Raw genomic sequence first — 12,563 nt, 5'->3', positions numbered from 1 at the left:
CTGCATGCCCCCAACCAGGGATCGAGCCTGCAGCCCGGGCATGTGCCCTGACTGGGAATCGAACCGGCAACCTTTTGGTGCAAGGGACGACACTCAACCAACTGAGCTACCCATCCAGGGCAAGAGTTGGGATTTTTAACAGCATCCCAACAGAGGCTCTCAAAATAAGGTCAAATTACAAATGGAGGAAAATTTCCTATTTTCACTTTTAAATTCCTTCAAAACTTGAGTAAGCATTATACAGTTCCAAATGTTATCAAATTAAGAAAAACGTTTTTAAAGTCCAAAGGAAGTACCTTCTTTATTTACCTTTAAAATCTATTAACCGTGGCTAAGCCATTCCAGTTACTAAAACAGATCGAGATGTAGATCAACACAGTGAAGCACACACAGCACAAACTGAAACTAGCAGGACACTTGTTTAAAAGTGCTTTCCCTGGTGTTGGAGGGGGAAAGTTAGAACTTAGTTATATAGGATAGATTTCCCTTAAGACCCAGCTAAGTAAAATCAGGTGTCATGAACACATAACATAGGGCAGTGCAACACTCATCCAGAGGAGTCTAAATACAACAACTTTCTTTCCACTTACACTGCAGTGGCACAAAATCAAAAGAGAAACGATTCACAGTTCTAAGAAAAACAACATTTTATTTCAACAGATAATCCAGAGCAAAGTCTTAGTGTCTTCATCTTTAGTGGTCTACAGTTGTGTCCAAAATACATGAATACATGTATGCATCTTCCTGAGAGAAAAGTCTATAGCTCCCATATGACCAAAAACAAGATCAAGAACCCACAGAGAAAAACATAAATTTCTCCCACCACTGATTTCTCATTACTTTTATATGACCCAGCAAAGAGAAACGCTCGGACAATGAAGGAGGCTAAAATAGTAACATTTTGCTCACAATAAACTTCAACACAGGTAGCCTTTTATATCAATATAATATAAATCCACTCCCAAAACCAAATAAGAAACTGAGGCTCCTCCTCTCATGAAGCCCAAACAGGATTAAGAGGAAGGTGGCTAGCTCAGACTGCCTGCAAACCCATTCTCAAGTCTTGCAAACTGGCACAGTATTTATCACTCTAAGAATTTCGAGGTCAGTGACAGTATATCCATATCTTAATTTTTTTCTTTTTCTCTTTAAATTGCCCACCCACCCCAATTGTCAACTTTCCTAAAATATCTTACACAGAGCAAATATTCATTAACATCTGAACAAACAAATGAACAAATTACAATTACATGGGCTCCTCAGAGTAGGATGGAAACAACAGTTCATTACAAGTACCAACATAAGCCTGCCAGGTACAGTCAATGGGTCAATCTCCATTTCTGGCCATTCTTGATTTTTTTTTAAATGAACATATTAAGTGGCATGACACTCACAACAGGACAGAATGTGACAGCATTATCACAAGGTATGCATTTCAATACAACTTTCAAACCAGGGAACAGGGCAGTACTGAGTGGAGATGAAATAAACAAACAGGAGCCGAGCCGGTCAGGGCCGAGTAAGGTTGAGGTTAGTGGCAACAGCATGTGTGTGGTTTCCAGGAAACCTTCAGTAAGACTGCTGTTAGCCCTAGCCCCGCACCTTGCCCAACCCAGTGCGCTGCCTCTTCTTCCAGCTCCCCGCCTGGCTCTGCGCAGCACTGCCCTGCTCCCAGGGGTGCAGCCGCCCAGCCTGAACTCACCTTGGCAGTGGAAGGGCCTGAAGTTTAAAACATGTTAATGCATCATGCCAAAAGTGCAGTGAACATGCATACTTCATACACTCATGGTTCCATAGATAGAAAACGTGCCACCAATAAGACAACCTCTATACAAAACACCCTCAAAGAATTCCAAAAATCAATTTTATAAACACCCACATTTACCACAAAAGAAAGAACAGAATAGTAGTATTACTACACCAAGAAATTGCACCTAATGGATTAAAGTACCAAAAATAACTATGGACTTCACCTACTTTCACTGCCATTATCTGTCCACTCGGTTTGTGGACCATTTTGTTGACAGAGCCATATGCTCCTCGCCCGATTTCTCCCAGGTCCTTCAAGTCCTCTGCAGTGAAATCCCAGTGTTGTTCAGGGGAGATCTTCAGTTTTCCCGACGATTCGATGCTGTGTGTTCTCAGTCTCTCTCTGTTAAAATATTGGGAAGCAATTTCCACATTTTAAATAGGTTTTGACCTTTTTTTTTAAAATATATCTTTTATTGATTTCAGAGAGAGGAAAGGAGAGGGAGAGAGAGAGAGAGAAACATCAATGATGAGAGAGTCAAGTCACTGATCGAGCCCACAACCCGGGCATGTGCCCTGAACAGGGAATCGAACCCCGATCGCCTGGATCCTAGGTGGATGCTCAACCGCTGAGCCACGCCCAGCGGGGATTGACTTTTTTTATTTTAGCTAGTAGCGATTAATATGTGAGAAATTTGTTTTCTCATAATTTACTAAAACAGTCTGACCTCCAGATTTCAGGAGGTGTTTTTGTTTTTTTCTTGTATCACCTTGGTATTTTACACACTGAATTAAGAAAGACCAAAATATAGGTAATCTATACACATAGCTTTAATGGGATTCATAAAACCAATTTTCATTTATCGAAGAAACTCATTCTGCAAACCAGTTTCATTTCCAAATATAAGATCTTTTTCAAACTTTGCAAACTGTAATATCAAATGCAGAATCCCAGGAGCTATAAACCTCATTTCCAAAAAGTTCTTATCCTGCCTTACACACCATTATTTATTCCAGGTCCTCACTCCCTTAGTACAGCTGTTCACAAACTCTGCTGCACATTCGAATCATCTGGGGTGATTTTTAAAATCCCATAGCAGTTAAGTCAGAATATCTAGGGAAATGAGGCAGAAAACAGTATTTTTAAAGATACCCAGGTGATTGTGGCAGAGATTGGGAACCAGCACCTCAGTGTACTGCCCGGTTCACATGAAAGCCATGCTGAGGTGGGGGAAATAGCTAAATGAATAGTCCAACGGTTCTACGAGGAAAACTGTCATTTGCTATTCAAATTTGAAACTTTTAGCCCTTGTTCAATAGATAAAGCAATGGAGTGAAAACAGATGATTCATGGAAAAAAGTGCTCACTTGTTACAGATTTTCATTAAATAAAAACATCACCTCCAAAATTCCAACCTGGAGATCAACATATTCACTTCTAACTATGCTTTGTAAAAAAGCAAATCCAATGAAAAATATAAAACCAATCACATCTCCCTCTGTCTATCCCTCTCTCTTTCTCTCTCTCACTCTTTCACACACACCAATGTGTAGGAATAAACTAGAGTGAAACATACAGAAAGAAAAACATTCCACTGAATATCATCTACATTTTTTCAATTTCATAGTAAATAATCAGAATCTCTTTTAAAATCTGATCTGGAGATACAAGCAAAAGTTTACAGGCTTGGTTATTTATTTTTCTTCTTCTAGAATTTATGAATGTTTCTCATATTTTGGGGGTTTTGTAGCTATTTTTAAGGTTCTCAAAATATTTAGAATTTTAAAAGTGCTCCATTAATAATAATGTACACTAGTATTAACAATAACTAAGATTTGGTCAAAAAGTACAAATTTCCAGTTACAAATAAGTAAGTCCTGGGGATGTAATGTACAGCACGGTGACTATAGTCAATAATAATGTTATATTTCTGAAAGTTTCTAAGAGTGTACATCTTTAAAGTTCCCATCACCCACAAATTGTAACTATATGTGGTGATGGATTTTAACTAGACTTATTGTGACGATCATTTCACAATATACACAAATATTCAATCATTAAGTCATACACCTGAAATGAATATAATATTGTCAGTTATACTGCAATAAAAATAAATAAAACCTCTTTCAGGTGAAAAAATAATAATAACAACAGCCAAGATTCGAGATTACAGTTCAAAGATTAGTTACACTTTGTCTAAATAACAACTTAGTGAACTAGCATTCCAAATGCCAGATTCTCAAATCATAATATTAATATGCCATAATACCAGCTTTCATTCATACAAGTTTTCAGTTTACAAAATACTTTCACCAACTTTATTCATACTCTAGAAGCCAGAGTCACAGAAGCCTGGAAATCGGTGGCATATGTGACTAGTCAGGGACGAAGGTGAAGCCTGAATGAAGTTTTTAAGATCTGAAATCAGATCTAGGCCAGTACATCAAGCCCAGGGACTAATGTTCTCAGTAATTTTTTTCATGAAGTAGACAAAGTAAGCCAGGAAATACTCTAACATAAAGAAGTTCCAAGCATAATAATTACTGTTCTAGATCAATGGCAAGTAAACACCACTTCTATGGTGCAGTTTAATCACTGGTGAAATATTCAGTACCCATCTACGGCTGAGGGAGCTGAGGAAAGGTAATTAAAATTATGTGTAAACTGGAAGCAGCAATTTTAAAGTATTCTAATTGGAGGCTGTGGCAGAGGCTCTAAGGTTGTCCCTATGAGCTCCTTTCCTGGTGCTCACATCTCTGTGTAAACTCCTTTCTGAGCACAGATGGGACCTGTAACTTACTTCTAACCAATAAAATGTGACAAAGGATATCACTCACATGGCCGCATTGTGTTACATAACATTTATTACTAGCATTCCTAAGAAACAAAGTGAATATTTCATTATTCAATAAAAACCACAGAGTAACAATAGCTATCTTACCCACTACTTTAAATATCGAGTTTTAGAGTTATAGAATATCTCTGCTAATAGTTTAGCTTACTGTATATAGCCTGCTGTGTGGTTTCTAGAGAAAGTCCTTTTTTTTCTTTTAGAAAGTGAACAGATTGACAGCTAAGGCATGCAGGTTACCTTCTTAAGCTAATGAAAATGTTCAAAACTTGAGTAAGGTAACAGATGAGCAACTCTGAATGTACTAAAAGCAACTGAATTGTACAATTTAAATGGGTGAATTGTATGGTATATGGATTATATCTCAAAAAGTTGCTAAAAGTTAAAGATAAACAGAAGAATGTGACTACTACCCAGAGTTCCATTTTCTCATTTAGACAGGAAAAGAGTCATGAAAACCACAGAAAAATATGCTCTGGAATGTCACCAGGGCATGTTCATAGTCTTCAATACTGGGCTGGCCATCTTTTCAGTGACACTGAATCAATTTTGCAGCTAGTTTTAAGTGTGAGGCCAACCATGTTGACTTCCAAAGAACTGTAAATAGAATAGACGTAGCGCCCTAGTGACTAGACCTGGCAGCCTGGCCTGAACCTTTACCGTTCAACTCCAGCAGTCCATCACTGAGGCAACTGGGCCACGTGGCCAAACCTTAGCTGCAGTGTTTCATCTAAGGCAAATTTATCAAACAAGATTTAAGTGTTACTTCTACTAGACAGTAATCAGAAATTCCTCATCACTTCATTATTAATTTCTTACCTGAAGATTCAATGACTCCATACCCAGAAGTTATCCCCAGTACCGCTGCCCTATCAGTAAGTTAGTTCTGCCTGTGAACTTTCATTTATTCATATTCCTCCTAAAGTATACGTGAAGTATCTACACGGGCAGTTCTTAACCAAGACATCCCACCATTCTCTTTTTTGGTCCACTCAGCAAACAAACAAGGGATTGAGGTTCCAAGTTTTAAATTAACTAAAGTCCAAGACAAATACAATCCCGGCCCCGTATCAAACCCTCTCCGTAAACCAGTCCAGCAGAAAAAAAGTCCAAAGAAAAATGAGTAACATTCTCCTTTGCATTTAAAGGTCTTTAATATGAAAACAAGTTCCAGTCGTTTTTGTTGTAACAGGACTTGTAATTAAGACTATCAAATGATACACATTCCAGTTAAAAAATCAGCTACACACTAACATTTTTAATGCCTAAAATCACAAATCTGAATTAAACGGGTGTATCTCTTGAATACAGTATTTCGAACAGTATGCATTTTTGGATACATATTAACATCAGGGACAATGTTTAGATACAGACTGATGTTAGCATTAAAATATTTTTCTCCTATACAAAGGTAAGTAGAATTTTAGTGGCAATATGAACTTGAAATCTACAAACACCAATACTAAGGATTAAAATCTATAAATAAATAAATAAATAAATAAATAAATAAATAAATAAATAAATAAATAAATAAAAAACTTACTGGCTAATTTGAATCCAATTTGAAAAGCCAATTCATGGATGTGCTATACCTTACCACCACATTCACTGATTAATATAAACAGACTAGGCTTATGCCCCATGGGTTACTAATATGCTCCATTTCAAAAGACTACATTGCTTAGCTTTATAAAGAGATACTATATGAATGACTGGAAAATACCAAAGATGTCAGGGGTTACCTCTCCCAGCTGTTTAAGGGAACACTAACTCCCCCATACCTCATCTCTCCATGCAGAGGAATCTGCTCTCTCACCTGAGCCCTCTGATCAGTGAACATGGAAGAAGAAACTGACACACTCCATTCAACTCTCCCCTTTCAAAGCTGGCCTGCCAATAGAAAGCTATGTGCTCTATGGCTGTCTCTCTGAGAGACTGCCACTTGTGGGGTGGTAGTCCAATTGTTCGAGGGCAGGGGGAGCTAGCAAACTATCCTGGCCTCAAATGTAGAGCTACATTTCCAATTTTATAAAGAATAGGATGAACCTTATAATCTCCATCTCTTTGGCTCCTGCATCTCTCTTAACTGGTCCCAAACACAAATTGAAAGGAGGCTTTTCCATTATTTACTAGATTTCCATATAACTAAGACCCATAAATTTTGAAAGTTTTAACAAGTATTAGATAGAAATAGAACTAAATGCAATTCCTAGGGTTCAAAGAGAATAAAACACTTTCCATGTGACCTAAGATCTTCTAGGCTCCAAGAGTTTCAGAGCTATGCAAGAGACCCTATAACCAGCTCCCTTTAATCCCCTTGGAGAAGTACATCGAAGAACATAAGACAAATGTTTCTGGCAAAACTGAGTTATACCTATAGCTTTAAAGTGCTGGTTTATTCCACTTTTGGAAAAAGTTCACCAAGAGTCTCAAGGGCAACAGGGAATCACATGCAGTGTGCTAAGTGGAATTTCTGTCCTACACTACACAGGAGACCTAGGAGATGTGAAGAGGAGAAACACGCTTGCTGAGAAGACAGGGGAAGCAGAACGCAGCCCCAATGGCGAGCTGCCCTCACCTACTGACAGATATTTACCTACAGTTGAGCTCTTAAAAAGAAAATAGGTTCCCCAACTTCTCTTTGGGATATCACTTTCTTAAGAATAGGAACTGTATTTTATCAGAAATAATTCCTAAATATCCTCATGTTTCCTTTCATAATTTCCTATGCATACTTTTATACAAATTATCCTCGCCTGCCTTCAGTGAACACTCCATAAGGTTCCAGCTCCAAGCCCCTGATTATCAGCCTGGGAAACTCAGCCAAGAGCCCCTGTAGGAACTCCTACTGGTTGCCAACTGACATCCATGCTCTCCTTCTTAATGGGATCTTCTTTTATTCTGGGCAGCAATACCTCCAACTGCTACACTTCCCAACTGCTATGAACTGAACTGTGCACCCCCCAATATGACTGTATTGAAGATAGGGCCCTGAGGAGGAAATTAAGATTAAATAAGGTCATAAGTGTAGAGCCCTGATCCAATAGGATCCATGTCCTTATACAAAGAGACCTGAGAGCTACTCAAACAGCACAGTCTCTCCTCCAGCCTCACCCGCACAAAGAGGTCCTGTAAGCACGCAGCAAGATGGCCAAGAGCAGAAACCTCAGAACGAAACCTTCCTTGTCAGCAGGGCAGGAGGTCATTAGGCATCACAGCTGGTCCTGATCGCCCCACCTGGCCTTGCTGCTTTTCCGGGCCTGAAGCAGAACCACAACTGAGGCCTAGATATTCTCTCTAGTTTGACCAAAACTCTGTCAACAGACCCAAGGCTTTGTTCCTAAGATTATTTGATGCAGCCAGAGCCTCACTGATTTAAGGGTTTAATGCTTAAAGGAGTGGTCGTGCAAGGGCTTGTATGGGGCCATAAGAGGTTCTCCGGTCCCCTTGTTCCTCCTCTAGGGAGGTCTACCGCATGACTATCAACATGCGAGGGGAGGAAAGGTCACCTTGGGAACCAGGTCCTTGTTTTCTGTTCTGCTCATGCCTGAGTAACTTCCTACTACAATTGCTGTTGTTTTATGCAAAAATTTATTTTTAGTTAATACGGCCCCTAACAATACTTTATTTCCCAGTGATGCTCACAGAAAGAGGTACTATCCCAGACCCTGAGCATCTAAGTGGGGAGGGCAGGAGCAGTTCCATCATCCTGGTGACTGGCAATCACTATGAGCATTTAGTGGCTGAAGGCCAATGATGCTCAGTGTCTTCAAATCCAAAGACCAGTTCCAGACAACAGGCCAAAAGCATTTCCTTAACTAAAACCCTGAACTCATATGTCCCTGATTTCTTAAAGCTCATCTAATTCCCATACCTAATAATTATTGGTTCCTAGAGACCAGCAGTTCCACAGTCGAGGGAAAAAAGGGGGAAGGAAGGAGGGAGGGAGGGAGGGAGGCGGGGGAGGGAGGGAGGGAAGAACTGGGGGGAGGTGCTATGGGCATCCCCCAAAAGTGAAATGTGTTCATAGAGGCAACTTTTACACAAGCAAGATTATAGGTAGAACACTTAATATACAGCCTGAATCCATGCAATACAGGCCTCATTAAAACACAATTCAGCCCAGCCGGGCGTGGCTCAGCGGTTGAGCGTTGACCGAGGATCCAGGCGATCGGGGTTTGATTCCTGGTCAGGGCACATGCCCTGGTTGTGGGCTCGATCAATGACTCTCTCATCATTGATGTTTCTATCTCTCTCTCCCTCTCCTTTCCTCTCTCTGAAAATCAATAAAGATTTTTATATTTTTTAAAAAAATAAAAATAAAATAAAACACAATTCAATGTATAGAAATTATGTTTTGAAATCAGAGTTATCTTGTTACATGAAAATCTGAAAACTATCATCGTTTGTTCCATGTTTGCACTGAAATCCTTTCTGAACACTTTCTTTGGTAACTGAGCTTCTGGATAGAACTGACCAATCTGTCCGCTTACTATTTAATACTGAGTCACTGCTAGAGTACTTTAATTGCTGTCCTTTCAATGACCCAGACTAATCCATAAATTTCTGAAATCCTACAGATTCCAAAAACACCGAAGTACTAATGTTCCAGACTATTAATCAGACTAGGCACTGAGAAAAGCTCTCTTTCTTTCTAGTGTGTCCAATAAAGCTGTCTGCGGCTTTGCATATGGGTGGATGGACTTGGCTTTTAAAGAAATATAGTGGCACAGCCAAGGTTACCTGGTATATCTTGAGTCCCAATCTCTACTGCCACCCCTACCCCTGAATTCAGCAACAGGAAAAGTACTTGAACCCCTTTTTCCAATCAGATTACCCAATCCTAAATCCCTCTTAAAGCTACAAAGGTAGAAGATAATTGAAATAAAATAATCAATGGTAATCCTCGGGGGGGGGGGGGGTTTGAGGTGGGGGATTGAGAAAAAAAGAGAGAAAAAAATCAATCAAAATCCAGAGAAAGCCACTATTAACAATTTCCTGAATCCTTTGTATTTTTCTGTACTATGTGTATAGATTACAAATGACATCTCACACCCATTGCTTTTAGACTTCACTTAATATACTTGACCTATTGGTCATTACGTGGTCCACACGGTTACTGTAATGCTGCACAGTGAGTCGGCACTGCTTTAGCAGCTCCAGCAGCTAGTGTGCCCACAATGCCCTCATCCGTCACGTCAACCTGACAGGTGACTAGTGTTGGATCACTGTTTTAAGTTGCATTTTGATTTATTACTTTTAGATATTTGGTGAACAAATGTTTCTTCTTTTACTGCCTAACACCCTGAGCTCTTCATGCCCAAGCTAAAAAGTTCTTTATCTATTAACATATCTCTCAAATGTTTCTCCTGCACTACAAATATTTCTCCAGGGTGTTGTTTACCTTCCCATTATATTTAAGAATGCAACTGGAGTTCGAAAGGCAGAATACAGGGTAAGAGAGCTGCACAGAAAGAGAACCCTGCCATTATGCAAAGGTCCCTCATGAGTCAGCACACACCTATCAAGAACCTACATAAGCCTGAGAAATGAACCACCAAAAAGGATAGAGGGAACAAAAGCCACACTCATACAATTCCTGCTTCTGGCCACTAAAGTGGAAAACTCCATCATCCACAGGGAAACTACTAAAGTACTCAAAAGGATCTGGTGTCACCTACCACAGCTAAAAAGCAAGACCTGAAAGGACCGTCTGGCCGGTGTTGCTCAGTGGTTGACCATCAACCTATGAACCTGGAGGTCACAGTATTCCCAGTTGGGGCACATGCCCAGGTTGTGGGCTCGATCCCCAGCAGGGGGCATGCAGGAGGCAGCCGATCAATGACTCTCATCATTGGCATTTCTGTTTCTCTCTCCCTCTCCCTTCCTCTCTCTGAAATCAATAAAAACATATTTATAAAAAAAAAAAAGACCTAAAAGGACCAAACTATTTCCAAGTAACTTAACCAAGAACAAAGCTCAAAAATATTTATAAGAATTGAAAAACATACAGCAGTCAATATCTAAAATCACCAACTATGTAAAGAAGCAAGATAATACAATCCATAGTAAACAGAAAAATAAAACAATTTAGAGCAACCCAGAAACAACTGCGATGCCAGAATTAGGAGGCGAGGACGACATAACAGTGTGAATTACTGTGCTCCGTGTGTCAGGAAACTGCAGGTGAAGCCAGCATGTTAGACAGACATGAAATGTGTAAATCAGAACCAACTCAAACACCCAGACGTAAAAGTGCAACAGATGGGGCAGCTGAAAGCTTCTGGCAGGGATGGACAGGTTCACCACCATGCCAGGAGTGATGGTTTTGTGGGTATGAACATGTCAAACCTTATCAAATTGTATACTTTAGATATGTGCCATTTATAACAGCCAATTATACCTCAATAAAGCTGTTGTGAGAGAGACCTGCCCTTGGGCCCACTCTACTTATATGAAAGGGATTTGCCAATCACGTCTACAGTTCAAAGCATGCCTATAGTTTACGACGTCCAGGGCTCGGAGTCTTACCACTTAGAGCACGCACTGCTCCAAGGGCAAGTTCTCCGACCCTCAATCTCCTTGTTCTCCAATACTGTGCTCTCAACTGACAGGAGCAAATATAAAAACACCATGCTCAGTCTATATTGTTACCACAGTCCTCCTCTATGTCCACCTACAGCACTACTCAGAGAGACCATGCTCCCCAGGTAGAACGTGTCTACCTCCGTTTCTCTTCCCTCTTCCCATCCCTCCCACATTTATTTCTGTGTGGCCACCGGTGAGGGAGGAGGGCATGAAAGGGGATGAAGGTGCTCTGTCTTTGACACTAGTGGCTCAGAAAAGCCACCTTTCCTTGGACGTGTCTGCAGGAATGCTGTAAGAGAAACCCTAGGCAATTCTTTTCTTTATTCTGGCTGTTATTTTATTAAAGATCCTGCAGAGCTTAGCATTAACTTGTCTTAATTTTGTTTATATTATCATCTTTGTTCTTAATAAAATTAAGGACGCTTCTACTCGTACATGATTTTGTACTACAAATCTGAAATTGCTTTCACAAAGTCACAACTTTTCTTCTTGAGGTAAGAACCAGGAGTCTTAACTACATTTCATTCATAATCTATACCTAATTTTTAATGCCACTATTGTGTGAACTGTCTTTTAAACAAATAAGTATGAAATAGTTACAATCTCAAGCTTACTTTTATTATTTCTGGGGGACATTTATCCAAACAGGTCAATAAGAAAACAGATTTTATAGAAATACATTTAACTAACAAACACATTTAGGAACACATGTACTTAATATAGTATAATATACATACTTGAAGCCTAGAGTATTTTTGAACCCTTTACAGTACTTACATTTTTGCTTGTATGAACTATAATCAACCAGCTTAATTTAATTCCAATCTATGCTTTAAACTTTATCTCATTCTATTTCCTTATGTATATTCTAGATACCTGCCAATAAAATATAGAACATTAAAGTCTAATTCTAGTTGAATCTGAATATTTCTGTGAAACTATTTCAGCTTAAGCGTACATGTCGACAGGCGTGGCACTTAATGCACACAATACTTTGTTGGGGAAAACTTTCATTCCCATGGCTTCCTGGCTTCTCAATTTGGTGTTCAGGACATACAGTTACAAACAACAGAATTTGATTAGAAAGGAAACAGACTTCATCCCATCTTGTCCTTCGGGAAACACTGCCTAAAATCCTGGACTGGGCTTCGTGTTCCTGCTCTGCACCCACGTACACTGAAATCAAGAAAGACCCAGTCCATGGCAAATTCCTGATCTATGGTCCCAATAACTTTTTTTAAAGTATATGACACTTATTTGGTACTGCTTATATCCTAATTTGAATCTACCTCTAGCCATTTTTGCTTAATTCTTCTAATGATTATCTCCATAAATCTAAATCAGGTTTCATTTTAAGCTACACAGGTGAGGATA

At 39.5% G+C, this 12,563-nt stretch overlaps 1 protein-coding gene across 4 annotated transcripts in view; it reads right to left on the bottom strand.

The window, feature by feature from the left end:
* The window catches only part of MAP2K4 (mitogen-activated protein kinase kinase 4), a 110,327-nt gene that overhangs the window by 48,693 nt on the left and 49,071 nt on the right, over positions 1–12,563 (bottom strand). For all 4 annotated transcript variants that reach the window (XM_081115820.1, XM_081115822.1, XM_081115821.1 and 1 more), the window contains one exon: positions 1,978–2,152. In XM_081115820.1, coding sequence (XP_080971946.1) covers positions 1,978–2,152 — 175 coding nt within the window. The remainder of the gene's footprint in view (positions 1–1,977; positions 2,153–12,563) is intronic.

The sequence above is a fragment of the Miniopterus schreibersii genome, assembly GCF_964146895.1.
Source record: "Miniopterus schreibersii genome assembly, chromosome: 16".
Lineage (NCBI taxonomy): Eukaryota > Metazoa > Chordata > Mammalia > Chiroptera > Miniopteridae > Miniopterus > Miniopterus schreibersii.
The sequence above is the reverse complement of the archived record's forward strand: the minus strand, read 5'-3'. Positions and strand labels throughout refer to the sequence as shown.